Source organism: Pleurodeles waltl, chromosome 5 (assembly GCF_031143425.1).
Source record: "Pleurodeles waltl isolate 20211129_DDA chromosome 5, aPleWal1.hap1.20221129, whole genome shotgun sequence".
Classification (NCBI taxonomy): Eukaryota; Metazoa; Chordata; class Amphibia; order Caudata; family Salamandridae; genus Pleurodeles; species Pleurodeles waltl.
The window spans coordinates 1484812817-1484828705 of NC_090444.1; the positions used below are offsets into that span (position 1 = coordinate 1484812817).

Sequence of the window (15889 nt, forward strand, 5' to 3'; positions counted from 1 at the left end):
AGTTACTTAGTGTGTGGGCACCCTGGCACTAGCCAAGGAGCCCCCACATCGTTCAGGGCAAATTCCCCGGACTTTGGGAGTGCGGGGACACTATTTCACGTGTGCACTATACATAGGTCACTACCTATGTATAGCGTCACAATGGTAACTCCGAACATGGCCATGTAACATGTTTAAGATCATGGAATTGTCACCCCAATGCCATTCTGGCATTGGGGAGACAATTCCATGATCCCCGGGTCTCTAGCACAGAACCCGGGTACTACCAAACTGCCTTTCACGGGGTTTCACTGCAGCTGCTGCCAACCCCTCAGACAGGTTTCTGCCCTCCTGGGGTCCAGCCAGGCCTGGCCCAGGAAGGCAGAACAAAGGACTTCCTCAGAGAGAGGGTGTTACACCCTCTCCCTTTGGAAAAAGGTGTCAGGGCTGGGGAGGAGTAGCCTCCCCCCCAGCCTATGGAAATGCTTTGATGGGCACAGATGGTGCCCATCTCTGCATAAGCCAGTCTACACCGGTTCAGGGATCCCCCAGCCCTGCTCTGGCGCGAAACTGGACAAAGGAAAGGGGAGTGACCACTCCCCTGACCTGCACCTCCCAGGGGAGGTACCCAGAGCTCCTCCAGCGTGCCCCAGACCTCTGCCATCTTGGATTCAGAGGTGTGCTGGCACACTGAACAGCTCTGAGTGGCCAGGGCCAGCAGGTGACGTCAGAGACTCCTTCTGATAGGCTCTTACCTTTCTTAGTAGCCTATCCTCCTTCCTAGGTACCCAAACCTCCTTTTCTGGCTATTAAGGGTCTCTGCTTTGGGGAATTCTTCAGATACCGAATGCAAGAGCTCACCAGAGATCCTCTGCATTTCCCTCTTCACCTTCTGCCAAAGGATCGACCGCTGACTGCTCAGGACGCCTGCAAAACCGCAACAAAGTAGCAAAGACGACTACTGCAACCTTGTATCGCTTCATCCTGCCGGCTTTCTCACCTGTTTCCTGGTGGTGCATGCTCTGGGGGTAGCCTGCCTCCTTCTTGCACCAGGAGCTCTGAAGAAATCTCCCGTGGGTCGATGGAATCTTCCGCCTGCAACCGCAGGCAACAAAAGACTGCATCACCAGTCCTCTGGGTCTCCTCTCAGCACGACGAGCGTGGTCCCTGGAACTCAGCAACTCTGTCCAAGTGACTCCCACAGTCCAGTGACTCTTCAGTCCAAGTTTGGTGGAGGTAAGTTCTTGCCTCCCCACGCTAGACTGCATTGCTGGGTACCGCATGATTTGCAGCTGCTCCGGCTCCTATGCACTCTTCCAGGATTTCCTTTGTGCACAGCCAAGCCTGGGTCTCCGACACTCTAACCTGCAGTGCACAACCTTCTGAGTTGTCCTCCGGCGTCGTGGCACTCCCTTTTGTGACTTCGGGTGGACTCCGGTTCACTCCTCTTCTAAGTGCCTGTTCTGGTACTTCTGCGGGTGCTGCCTGCTTCTGTGAGGGCTCCCTGACTTGCTGGGTGCCCCTTCTGTCTCCTCATCCAAGTGGCGACATCCTGGTCCCTCCTGGGCCACAGCAGCATCCAAAAACCCTAACCGCGACCCTTGCAACTAGCAAGGCTTGTTTGCGGTCTTTCTGCGTGGGAACACCTCTGCAAGCTTCTTCACGACGTGGGACATCCATCCTCCAAAGGGGAAGTTCCTAGTCCTCTTCGTTCTTGCAAAACACCAAACTTCTTCCATCCGGTGGCAGCTCCTTTGCACCCTCAGCTGGCATTTCCTGGGCATCTGCCCACTCTCGACACTGTCGCGACTCTTGGACTTGGTCCCCTTGTTTCACAGGTACTCAGATCCGGAAATCCACTGTTGTTGCTTTGCTGGTGTAGGTTTTCCTTGCAGAATCCCCCTATCATGACTTCAGTGCTCTCTGGGGGTTGTAGGAGCACTTTACACCTACCTTACAGGGTCTTGGGGTGGGCTATTTTTCTAACCCTCACTGTTTTCTTACAGCCCCAGCGACCCTCTACAAGCTCACATAGGTTTGGGGTCCATTTGTGGTTCGCATTCCACTTTGAGTATATGGTTTGTGTTGCCCCTATACCTATGTGCTCCTATTGCAATCTATTGTAACTTTACACTGCTTGCATTACTTCCTTTTGCTATTACTGCATATTTTTGGTATTGTGTACATATATCTTGTGTATATTTGTCATCCTCATACTGAGGGTACTCACGGAGATACTTTTGGCATATTGTCATAAAAATAAAGTACCTTTATTTTTAGCATATCTGTGTATTGTGTTTTCTTATGATATTGTGCATATGACACCAGTGGTATAGTAGGAGCTTTGCGTGTCTCCTAGTTCAGCCTAAGCTGCTCTGCTATAGCTACCTTCTATCAGCCTAAGCTGCTAGAAACACCTCTTCTACACTAATAAGGGATAACTGGACCTGGTACAGAGTGTAAGTACCCCTTGGAACCCACTACAAGCCAGGCCAGCCTCCTACACTTTGCAGCTCACGCCATAAGAGCATGAAATTTCCCTCTGTAGTCCCAAGGTTAACTACCCATAAATGGAGTTGGCAGAACTGATATTGGTGCTACATAGTCCTCCCATTTAGAGTCAGTATCCATAGGAATGTCCTGAGTAATTTTGCCCTCTTCTTGATTTTTGTTGTCAGTATAACTGTCATGTGTGATGATTGGTCTATGCAGTTTTGGTGGTGGTAGGCTCTCAGTATGTAAGCTAGAACTAGGCACGATATGAATCATTCTAAGAGTTTGTGGTGACACTGTGGTTCTTGAAGCAGGCTTTGGCTGCTCCAAGATCATCATGAGTGTTATAGTCGTAATGACTAGCAAAACCCTTCATGCCTTTTCATATCTTTCTCAGAAGGAAAATTTTCCCTTTAAGTATGTGTTACCCTCCTCATTCAGGTCCTGGCTCTTTACCTGTAACTAAGCTTGACTTTATGCAGGCTCGAATGGACCATCACCCTCGGATTCCTCTATAGCCATCAGCTGAAAGGGCAGCAAAGTAGAAACCTTATTGGGAAATCCCTTTCTTGGTAATCAGCATTACTTCTTTCTACTTCATCAACAGGTCAGTCGATGGTGTCAAACAGATGTTATAAATACCAGAAAAACATTGCCTCTTTTGAAGGTACTTATGTTTGAGCCATTGATGCACATTTTGTGGTTGTCAACTGGGTCTTCCTCAACTAAGCGGCTGTTGAGGGTGTCGTCAATATCTTTGAAGCTGTGAAACTGTGAATTTTCTATTATGTTTATTAATGATTGTGGTATACTAAATGTATAATGAATTAACGTGTAATATGTGTGGACTTTTGAAAATGGTCGCCACAGTTCATTTTCTGTTCCTAAAATTCTACCTATTTGTTATCGTTATTTTCCATAGTTCAAATGCTTACGTAAATGTGTATTAAGGGTTTTAATAGATGTGTCCACAGCTACCCCTGGTGGGTTGCTGAATTATGTCTTACAAGGCCATGTTTTAACCGAGCATTGCATAAGTTGAATGTTCTATTGTTTAAAAGTTAATACGTGATTTTTCCTTAAGGATGGAAGTGGAGTTGCAACAGTAAATGTTTCTTCCTGAGAAGAAAGGTTTGGGGCCAGATGGAACAATGGAGCTAGAGACGAGACGGAAGAGAAGAAGTTACTGTCAAGAAAATGTTCTAGTTAATGTAATATTGTCGTATTTTAGGTTATCAATTTAGTTTTCTATCGGTTGAAACGTAACCACCCCATGAACTGACCAATCATTCGTTTTTTTATAAATTAGTACAACAACTTATGTAGGATTCTCTAGCATGAGAGGAAGATGAGGAGAGAGATTCCAGTGTTCCTGTAGCTGTGTGGGTTTAGCTGTTGTTAGGCCCTATTCTTCTGAAGACATACCTGATGGTGTCCCCTTGCTGAAGTAGACTGCTTGTTGCTATCAATTTTGGTAATGTATTACATCATGATGTTAGACGTATCTTTTGCTTTCCAGGTACCAGCTGCAACTTCTAATTTGATTGCTGCATATTAATAATGATTTTTTAATACTAACCCGAGTTTAAGAGTTTTTCTAAATTTGTGTCTCTAAATTCTTTTCACATGAAGCCCAACATGGTAATGTTAATTTGTGGTTTGTAAGGGAATTAACTTGAAATGCTCAAGACTTACATTGACATCTTTTGAGTGTAGTACTAATATATACTTTGCCGTTACCACCAGTTCTGGTATTAATAAGAGTAATTCTCTTGGAGATTATGTGTTTAGTTGTTTTAATTAAACTGAAATATATAAGACGTTCTAATCAACCACTATTAATTTTATAAGCTTACCAGTTGTGTTTGAGAGTTATTTTAATGACCTTGTTAATCTAGGGAAATAAATGTTATATTTCTTCTTAATAACGTGGTGTGGTTATTGTTTGAGGTTTTATATCTTTGTTTATGTAAATTATTGTTAATGTTCATATTACTCATTGAGGACATCCCCCTCAAACCTATGTCGCTTCGATCCATTGACCTGAAGCACAGAATCCACTATATAGTATAAATAATAGCTAGGATTCCGTGGCGCTGTAGCAATGTCGATACTGTTGTCGGCGTTATCATAAATTATGCCACCATCAGTGGTCTCTTCAATGGTTTCTTCATCTACACCTTCACCTCAGAAGATGTTTTCAATAAAGGTGTGGCAGGTTCGACTTGCATCATTTTGCCCTTACTGAGGGAGTAGATGGTTTTTAATCTTCTAGTTTCTCCCTTTTAGAAGCAAGACTTATTTGCCGACCTTTTTTCATGACTCCTTGAGTTTTTTGTTTTTTTTTATGTTTCCTGAGAGTGATCTTCTTCCTTTTAATGCTCCCTTTTATAAAAAGTTTCCAGTGACGCAAAGATGTTCTCTCACCTCCATTTCCTGATAATAGATGCTCTTTTCCCTTTCTCTGTAGTCAAAGCAGGAGTCTGATTTTTCTATCCTTAGCAGTCTTTGCTGGAAGGGTTTTGACCCCCTTACAATCTTTAGGAAGATGACGTGGATGTAAATTCTACCGGAATTCCTTGTATGTATAATAATCTGAGTTTGCCACAAGACCCAAAAGGTCTGACCAGACCTTCTTAGCAGACGGACATTTTTCTATCCGATTCTTCTCCCAGTGAATAGAACTCTGTGGATGTAACCAAATAAAGTTGAAGTAAAGGTGAGCAGATGATTAAAAACAAATGAAAAGCAGATAAACCTATCAGAATTCAAGGAGACTCTCAAACACAATGTGCAGTTAGATATCTGAGGTATGACAGTCCATGAGGCATAGGAGTTGCTTCCTGATTGGATGAGGTTTGGTTATTATTAAAATGATGTGAATTGGTTAACAATGTCACTACTTTAAACTATGCTGGACAATGCCTTTCTCTGTACTGCTTGTTTTAATAACCATGTGACCTCCACTTTGACAACCGGGAAGATTTAATCATGTGAATTTATGAAAGTTTAAATACTAGATAATCACAAATACACTAGCAATGCTAGATCACATTAAGTTGCAATAAAAAGACTAGTGATAAATAGATATCTGCAGGAGCGGCTAGTGACCTTTCAAAGTGATAGGCGAGCGAAGTGTCACAACACCTCATAAAAAAATTTAAATAAAAAAAATTCCCTCCCTAAAAAAGCCCATACTAAAAAAACTCCATCAAAAGCCCATATTAACAAAAGAAAAACAACTCTCCCTCAAAAGACCAAATAAAAACAACCCCGCCCTCCAAAATAAAACAAACACAAATAACGTGCATTACACATTTTATTAAATAAAATTAAATTGTACTTAACCACGGGCTCCGCGTTCTCCTCGCTGTTCTTCCAAAGGCTGTGGAACTAAGAACACCCCCCTCCCCCAACCAATCCAGACACATCGCTCATGTTGTCAAAGACAGTTGGAGAACTTCAAAGTGCTCATGTCACTTTGGCCAGCGCAAGACAGCCGGCCAAACTGGCGTGCACTTTGAAGTGTCTGGCCACAACTACTCCAGTACATTATGCTGCCAATCTACAGCAGAGGAAACACCCTCCTGGCTCGGTGGCAGGTGGGCGACTGCGGCGCTCCTTGGTTAGAAATAAAATGTCAATTAAATTGTTTCATTGACATTTTATTTTTAACACAGCGGGGCTTGCAGGGTGCGCGGAGGGGAATGGCCCCTTATGAAGAAACCACTGCTGCATATCGGGCCAGGACATACACTAGACTAAATGAGGTGAACACATTGCATAAAGTGATGATAAAGGCGCTTCTCTGCAAAGACAAGCATACCCTGGTGATTAGCCTGAGGACTCTGAATTATCAAGTAATTATGTGCACTTGCGACTAAGATCGGTCGGCTGAAATCATGTGGGTGCTCATTTTTTATGGTGCTAAATGGAGGAGAAAAATTGTGTACACAAGGAACCCCTTCATGTTTTTGTTATTGCTCTTATTGAACTGCCAATGGCAGTGTTGCATTTATATTATGATATGTTAAAGAAGGTGTTAAAAAAAGGTTTAGTAGAGGACAGTGTGAGAACCTATTCCCATCACTCTGGGAATACACAAGCAATTTAAGCGGGACAGATGGTACATCAAAAACTTGGAAATAGAGTTCCATCAATTAGTCAAGTGCTAAGAAACGTAAAGGTTTAGTATAATGCCAGAGTTATTTTTATTCAAACAAGACGCCAAAACAGCATATTAGAGCTCACGTTTCAGATACTGGGCACATGAAGTCACCACCCCCCCTCCCCCCCCCCCCCCCCCCGACTCGGATACTGTGACTGTTTGGTGTACAAAGACGTTAGTTTATCAGTGCACCCACCACCTCTGGTGCTGTGTAAAAATATTAAGAAATGTAGAAACCAGGATAACACATCAGCCCAAATTGGGATATGGCTGACTGGAGAGAAATAAATGTCTCACTGTGTGGAAACAAAATTCCCTCTTCTTGGAGCAATACACATTTCTTACTTCTGCTGTCTAATGCAGTTTAGAAATTAGAGAACAGACAAAGCTGTCAGCAAATGCAGACCTGCCACATTTCTGATTGCCGGCAAAGCACTGCCAAACACAGATTCAAATAAATAGGGGATGTTTAACAGTAATTAGGTCAAAGGTCTTGGTATTTAATAGTGGGTGTCAGAACAGGTGGCTTCATTCCGTTCTGTAGGAATTCATTATTTCTGGTTGCTAAAATGAATTCAGCTTCACATAAATTTCCAGCCATAGCTTTAGCTGGGAGACCAGAAGAAACAAAAATCAGGATGACCAGATGTCCTGGGGCAGTCCCGGTTTTACCTGCTGTCCCGGCAGATTTTGGGATATTTAGCTCATGTTCCGGTGTTTTTTGGAGGGTCGACTAAAAACGGTGGGAGGTGCCCTTCTAGGTTTTCAAAAGCAGGGATGGTTTGCCACTGCTATAAGAAAGCAATTAAATTGATAGGCAGGATACTGTACTTAAAAATTACATTTTATTTGTTCTTAGTGTGTCTGCTGTAATTCTATGCTGATGAGCACTGTCATTCTGCGAGCTCAGTTGAAAAAAAAAATTAACACAGCCCTTTTTCTATTTTTATGAAATGCCCCTGTTTTGCCTTTAAAATTCCTGTCACCCTAACAAAGGTGGGTAGTTAGACCTTTAAATACGAAAAATCGCCTTTGCCTTTCTGCGTCAGGCATCAGGATTGTCTAGATTGGGTTGATGGGGCAGGTGGCAGATTACAAGAGTAACACCCAGGACTATAGGAACTCAAGAAGACATTTGTCTTTCTGTTGCCGTACCATAATCCACAACAGGGACTCTAGTCTGGTTGTGAAGAGTTCACAGTCGAAGCAGCATCTCCTGGCAGTCTAACTTCAGTTATGCAGAGGGAGGTTGGCATAGTACATTCAAAACTGCTGCTGTCTTACGCAGTCAGTGAGTTGAGAGTAGGGACCACATCTTGGATCCCAACTGAGTAAAGCTGGGGAGCACCACAAGTGAGCGATAATTGTAACATATATCTGCATATTCCTCTGAGACAGGCTTCAGTTTGAAACTAACTGTAGCCAATGAAGACTGAGATTGGAATACAATGGCACTTTAAACACAGATGGGAGCGTGGACTGATACACTAATTGAAGGCCGAGCAGCATGGTCCTTGGTGCCTGTGGATATTGCATTAAGAGAATCTGATGGCAGCTAGTCAATAAATTAAATGGGTCATTTTGCAGCTACCCACACAGATGACTCTCGACCCCCCTCACCACCCTTCCAAGCAGGCCTTTCCACATCAAACTTTCCAGTTCACTCCTTAGTCAATTTCTCAAAAAATGAACCTGCAAACATATCTCAGCTTTCCTCATATCTGTTCGGTGATAGACTGAACTAGCGCTTCCCCTAAAAAATAATTTTTACTAAAAATACATTCAAAGTTCAAAAAAGCAATGACAATGACATGATGGAAACTAAACATTTTTTTAAAGTACTCAAATATATTTGTTGTAGTACTGGTAAGGTTGGGAAAGATTACCGATTTAAACTGGTACTGAACAGTTATTAAAACAAGTTATTCATCAGTTGCAGGAATAAATTAGATGTTAAAAATGTCTTTGCGGTGGCATACTAAATTTAAGAACACAATGCTTCTGCACAAAAGAACTCCAGACAATCCCATTCTGACAGTACCGTGGTCATATGCCATCAAGGAAACATCTCATCTCCTTGAGGAGCTACATCTTCAGAAGTCTCTGTTCCCAAGAACTAAGCAGAAAGGTGTTCTGATAGAGCCCTTCTCTAGAATGGACTTGTATAGACATGTGCTTCATGTCCCACAAAATGTACTTGCTTTGGACAAATATATATTCTGGAAGGACTTTCAAGAGATGAATGATGCAATCTCCCCGTGAGCTCTGCTGTCGATGCTCACTGCCCAAATCCACATTTGATTTATTCTCTTGGGTGACTAGGGAAAATCTGAGCAGCAAGAAATCTTGATGGCAATACATTGGCCTGGCATGCTTAACCTATTATTTATCTAGACGTTTTTTATAACATTATGTATCGCTTTTTGCGGACAGTGCTGATAAAAAATGCAAGTTTTTGTTCTTTCTATGTTGATCTTACATTTATTATAATTTATATTCTTAATTCCTCCTTCTATATTCAAGTCATATGCTTGCGGACCAGTTAAACTTAGACGTGCACTCAAATGTGGTCAACTCGTACATTCATTTGGTATACTGACAGTTGTTGATGGGGCCAAGATGGGGTTTCTTCATTAAGATTTCCTCCTGCTGAACCTATCTGATGATCTTGAGGAATACTCTTACAAGTGAATGTATCTGGAACTCATGACGATAATATCAATGCATAAATGAACTGTGGTCCCATGAAAGCAGTGTCTCCTACATGTTAGGAAGTCTCCACTCCTCATCCTAATGAGGAATTTTTGCTTCAACATGCTCACACACCTGCTCAATTGAATGATCTTCTATTCATATATGCTCTAGCTGATCGGTTACAAGACTCAGGCCATGTCTTTTCCTCAGCTCATGCTACCTTCCTTGTTTTAAGACAACAGTGAAACAATACAGTTTGAGAGACATTTTCATGTTGTATTATGTTTATTTTAACACATCATACTGACAACGTTGATGAGAAAAGTTCAGCAATCTTAACAGCCAGACATTGTTTACATGGAATGTAAGTAAATGATATAGCTGCCCTTTATATATCACACAGAAGCATGCTAAAGTTCTGCAGATTATTCCCTTCGTTTGATTTTTTTTAAAATTATCCCCTTCAGTGATTAAGGTTACGCAAACAGAAGTGGGGAAGGGAATGCTTCAATACCAGCCATCACAGTGTGCCATTTATTAGATGAGTTGTTCACATCACAAATATTCTGACATGCTGTATAGTCCTATTAATGGCAAGTTGTGTGATAGAAATCCCATGGTTTAGTCCAATAATTACAATGTGTAAGACTTTGACACTAGTGATGCAGACCACAGGTGTGCCTTAAGACACTGATTCTACCTAAACTGACCTTTTGTTTAAACTCCATACCATTAATATTGCAGGAGGAAGGGAGCTCCTTTATTTGGGGGTATAAGACACCTAGACTTTCTTGGAAAAAGCTCAGGAATAAGTTGAATGATATGGCTTGGCTTTGCCGGATTTTCAAATACATGTGGATGACTTTCAGTTTAAGAAATACTATGTACATCTCCGAAGCAATCCACTATAGGGTTTTCAGCGATGCTAGAAGAGCATGGTCAGGATAAATTCCTACAGAAACTAGGAAACCCTAAGAATTTTTTTTTTTTTTTTTTTTTTTTAAACGTCAGGTTAAAGACACTCACATCCGCTCTTCGAGTATGGTGTATCCTAAGAAAATGTTTTGGTATACCCTATAATTCAAAGCTATTCCCAATATGGGATTCCCCCGGTATATCTGAATGCATGAAAGAGTCTCTCCATTCCTCTTAGAGAGACAGGCTTTCGAACCTAGGGAGCTCTTGGAACAGGATCCCAAGTATAGTCCTGGCAGGAGGCACTGAATAGAACAAGTGGTACTCTTTCAAGGTTTAAGTACTTACCTTTTTACATGATTACACTCAAATCTTTCTTCTTTCCAACGTTCTCTTCGATCTAGAGAAAACCATTTCCAGCTATGTATACCCTAATGGGCACTGACTAGCTTTAGAGTCCTCTATGGTGAACTTAATAAAAACTGAGATCCTCTATTTTATTTCCTTATACACACCTTACTCTCAACCAACTTAACCCATTTCACCTGTGTCTCACTGACCTTTGCCAGAAACCTTGACATTCTCTTTAACCAATCAACATGTCAAGAATCTTACCACCACAGCAGCACTATATCAAGTTATAAATATGTGAAAGATACGTCTCTCCATTCCACACCACATATCCTATGGACAGATCAACTCACTGGTACTCAGTAAGCTAGACTACAGTAATAGTTCACTGGTGTGCTTCCACCAGCACACTTTCCATGAAGTGGATAAAGTTATCAATTTTGCTACAAGAACCCTACATGAACTTCTTAAGTACACAACTAGCTTTGCAAATTTACACATTGCATGGCAGAGAGCCAAAAACAGTGGCATCTAAAACCTACAGATATTGATATCTAAGACTTTAAATCCCAAAACCCAAGATAATCGTTGTGACTCACTAACACTTACCTCCATCATGCAACCTGATTCACCAAATCAAGAAAGTCTAACCGCATCCATATCTCAATGCACTAAATCACGATTCTCATATGTTCATCTTCTAGAACCACCTTCACTGGAACTCACTTTCGTCAGTAATCCAAGGGTGCACCGAACTCCATGACTTTAAAAAATACTAGAAGAGTCATTTCACGACAGTTAAAATAGTGATCAGCACCTAATACTGGCATCATTAGAGGCAAATATGAGTAATACTATTTGTTTGTACTAGTACATCTAGACATTTCTGTCTATTGTATGCCATCTCTGCCCAAATACAAAAATCTGAAATTATATTGTTACTTGTAAGGATTTTCTTTTTGATTTAGATCATATCAATCCATCTGCATCTGTCCTATGTATTATAAATATTCTCATGTACAGCGTTTGATTGAACTGATTTTTGGCCAGCAAGTTTAGACGAGATCCACTTATCTCTGCAAATAAGTAGATGCTCTGTCACACATCCCAGATCAGAACAGCAAAGGTCTTACCTGAGGTGATTAAGAAGGGGCTGCAGTCTCTCATCTGACTGAACAGCAGGTAGTGCTCGAGCGGTCAGCTGCGAAAAAAACAAAAATTAATGAGACTCTTAACATGCCTTATTTTGTGAATATTTCCTTCAGACACGTTGAATTGTTTATATCAAATCACATAAAAATATAAAATTATTGTGCCAGTTATCACATAACTCATTTCACCGTATCATAAGGTTTTATACTAAAATGGTAAAACCAGTAAATAATTTAATCATGCGAATTGTTGTGCCTAAACTGTTATTTTCTTTCTTCTTTCTCCTACTGTGAGTAATACAGTTTACAAATATAATTTACTTCTAACTATCTGTGTGCAGAAGTTCTACACACATTTCGGGCTTTATGAATAGCTTACAAAAACATGATTTAGCTCATCTGTACCTTACGTTTATCTTTTTGAACTGGGAAGGCTGAAGTGCTTCAAGTATTCACTATCGAGTAAAGCAAGGATGAAAGAGTGGTCTTTTGTACTCTCAATGTCTTTTCCAATTGACTCAGCAACTCATTTCCCATTCACAGAGGCCTATTAAATTCAAATAATCGTTCCTGGGATTCAATTGGGTTTTAAATTCCTGTATATTGAGTTAACGAGATTGATAAGGTTGCATTCCAGGGTTTACATTTCCACATTCAGTTCAACCTCGTTGTTTTAAAGATGTGTCCCACCACTCCACCCCAACCCTCACTGTGTTCAAGTCTTATGGATGCAGACTTCGTATCATTAGATTTCCCCAGCAGTGTTAAGTTGATCCACTCACTGTGACTCATAAAATTAGGTAGTGATGGTCGAAGCTTACTCTGACTTCTGGCTCACCAATCTCCAGCCACAATGCAAGCACAGCTCTCCACTGCAGCCTTGTCAGATTCTGCTACATAAGGTCCAACACAACATGTACACATTACTACCCAGCTTCATAACCCACGAAGGTGTTTGTTGTATAGTTCTAGCTACCCCGAGCCCATCTTACAGATAAATAGAACAGCATATTCTACAATAAACTAAACTAGACATTTACCTAGAAGCTGTGACAACCCTGGGTGCCCCCCTTCACTCCGTGCTGGTTGATGCACGCTCCCCGCCACTCCGTGCTGTTTAGTTTAACAAATGTCTGTCTTGCTGCATGCTCTCTCCCATTCTCCCCAGCCCTCCGTGCTATAGCAGATCTCATTCATTAAGCACTCAATGAGTGCATACGTTTCTTTGCTCACTCTAAAGGGCTCCTTCCACCCCTCCCACCAACAACCCCCTCCTTTTGCTTCCCCCTTCACTTGCTCCTCCGTTGCTCCCCTAAGTTTACCGATTCCTAAAGAAAATGCTTTCATTTTTGTGAAGGGCCAGTCAATTGCCATTTGCTTGCAGGCGGCTCCGCTGTCCAAAAAGCACTTTCGCACGCCTCTGTTGATCCTCATCCACCCTCCTGCTGCTTCTTTCTCACCCCTGCTGCTTCCCCACACTCACCATCCTTTAAATTTGACAATAGTGTGATCTGCCTTGCAAAAAGCACTTTCGCATCAATAAAATTATTTATTTCATCTACCGTCTGTCACCTTTGATCGGTAAATGGAAAAAATATATATGTGGCTGCATCAATTGTGCCTCACCTACCCACACTCCCACCCCCCCCACCAAAAAAAAGCACTAACAAAGCCAGTAGATCAATAAAGCGAGACCTATTAGCTTTGCCAATGCTTATTTCTAATAAGAGCTACTTTTGTTAGAAATCATCCCGAGCTACTAAGATTATTAGTGTTGTAATAAAGACCAAGTAATTCAAGATTACATTACAGGCCGCCAAATACACAATTACCAGCTGTGATCATCTCAGTGCTTCAGGGAGGGTTACCATCAGTAATGATAAAATGGCTTTGTCAATTCTGCACGTATCTGTGAGTAACACATAGCAGCTATGGCCGCAATGCCCCTGGCACCAAGTTAATACATTGGTTGTAAGTCTTCCCCAGTGCCACTTGATTTATCACTCAAATATCAGCGTTTAATATTTTTTGGAAAGTTAAACATTTTTCTCGCAACATGGCTTAAGAGTTCTGAAATTACACACCTTTTCATCTTGAATTCATAAATATTCTATTAAACAACTGTTACAAGACGAGTTAAGAAGGTTAGGTTCACTTCAGAACCAACAAACACACCAAAGAGTGTTCTTGGACAATGTTTGAATTTGAAGACGCAGCATTCGATGGAGCTTTAACAAAACTATTTTCGGATGACTACTGCATGAAAGTATAGTCCTTTAGACGGCTTGCATCCACACAATAGAATTTCAAGGCATAGTGGTGGGGTGACAGTGCAATGATAAGAGTAAAATAGTCAGCTTTATTAACGGGCAGTTTAATATTAATTCAACCACACAAAAGTCTCCAATTAAGTAGGGTGGACTGCACACAGGACAGCTACGTTTTGTATTTAATTCACAACAGTGAAGTACAGAGCAGTACAATACAAGGTAATCATACAGTAGAACAGTGAATCCCAACCTTTTTATCGCCGCGGACCGGTAAATGTTTGATCATTTTTCCGTGGCCCGCTTGTTTTGATTTAATAATTTTAATTTAATTGTATTTAAACATGCCTTCAAGATTTGAAGACCTCAGGCGGCCTGGTGCCGATTGATCCGCGGACCGGCACCGGTCCGCGGCCCGGGGGTTGGGGAACACTGCAGTAGCACATGCAGCATCCGACAATTATGTAGGCGGAAAGCACATCATCAGGTAACTAACTGGGAATTTTCCGGAGAAGTTCATAGAGACACATCATACTCACCAAGTTCCAAACAATGAATCACCGCCCACCTCCTCAGTATAATCCATTAATCAGCAGCTGTATGCACCAAATGAACAGTTCAGCATAAATTAAATACAGCGAGACAGATATCAGCCAGTGTCCAACGTGGCCAGATAAGACCTAAATGGCCCCCAGAGGTCTCTTGGCCTTGCAGTCGATGGCAGAGTGACTGCATAATTCCCAGCCCATTCTTCACTTAAAGTCATATACTTGAATCATTCTTTTAAAAGAGCCCTCTGCCTGCCCCACATCATGGCCACCGTCCGTTTTCCCAAAAGTATTGTAGTGGCGACAAGCTTTCAGTATTCTTTCAGAATGTTTTTCTTATATCCTAGTAATATGTCAGAGGTCAGAGGAATGATCCACCATAGCAGCAACTGCATTCATTAACTGCTGCCAAACGTCCGCAATCACCTAACAGGTCCAGGGAAGATGCAGAAACACTCCTCCTCAAGCCCCACAACACAGACACCTAGTGTCAGAGTGACACATCTTGGCCAGCATCATATGGGTCAGATATAGCCTGTGCAGGAGGTTATAGAGGATCAGCTGAAATCTACCATTAGAAGAAACTGTTTTAGTTTGACGACAGCAGTATCGCCACATTAGAACATTCACCTCAACACCCAGGTCTTTCAATCACTGCACCTTTGCTTGGGATGGGACATCTACCGCTGCATAGAGCCTAGTATTTAGTCTATCCGGACAGGGGTTGGAAATTAGGAAAGTCAATAAGGGCCATTCAACACGAGGGTCCGTGGGGAACATGGTAAAAATCTGTCTAGACTCATAATAAATCTTATTATAAGTTAGGATGTCCTTCAATGTGCCAGGCACATCTCCCAAATATTCAGAGTATGCTTTGAATGTGGGTTTTTGAAAAATGCCCCCTAGGGTATGAATGCGATACTGGAGTAGAGCTAACAGTAGCTGGAATGTTACCATTAAGTCATGAGCTAATAGTTGGAGAAGCCTGATTTATACTGTCCTGCAGTAAAGTTGACTATTTTACTATTTTTTTTATTACACCGTCACCTCACCACTGTGTTTTGAAAATCTATTCCGTGTGGACTGCAAGCCATCTAAAGAACTATTGTATGAAAAATGAATTCATCCATTTCAACAAATATTTCAGGATGTTTTTATGCAACGCTTGTTCTATCCACAATTTGCTTTTCCCATGTTTCGTTCAATGTGCCCCTTGGTAAACAATATTGCACCTTCCAGAGTAATGGGCATTACTAGATGCAGCACTCTTGTGTTAACAGAATCATTATGGTCATCTGAATCAGATAAAAACTTTAAAACACA

At 41.6% G+C, this 15889-nt stretch overlaps 1 protein-coding gene across 1 annotated transcript in view; it reads right to left on the reverse strand.

The window, feature by feature from the left end:
* The window catches only part of PRIM2 (DNA primase subunit 2), an 801093-nt gene that overhangs the window by 421316 nt on the left and 363888 nt on the right, over nucleotides 1-15889 (reverse strand). The window contains exon 8 of the mRNA XM_069235757.1: nucleotides 11734-11801. Within this exon, the coding sequence (XP_069091858.1) occupies nucleotides 11734-11801 (68 nt within the window). The remainder of the gene's footprint in view (nucleotides 1-11733; nucleotides 11802-15889) is intronic.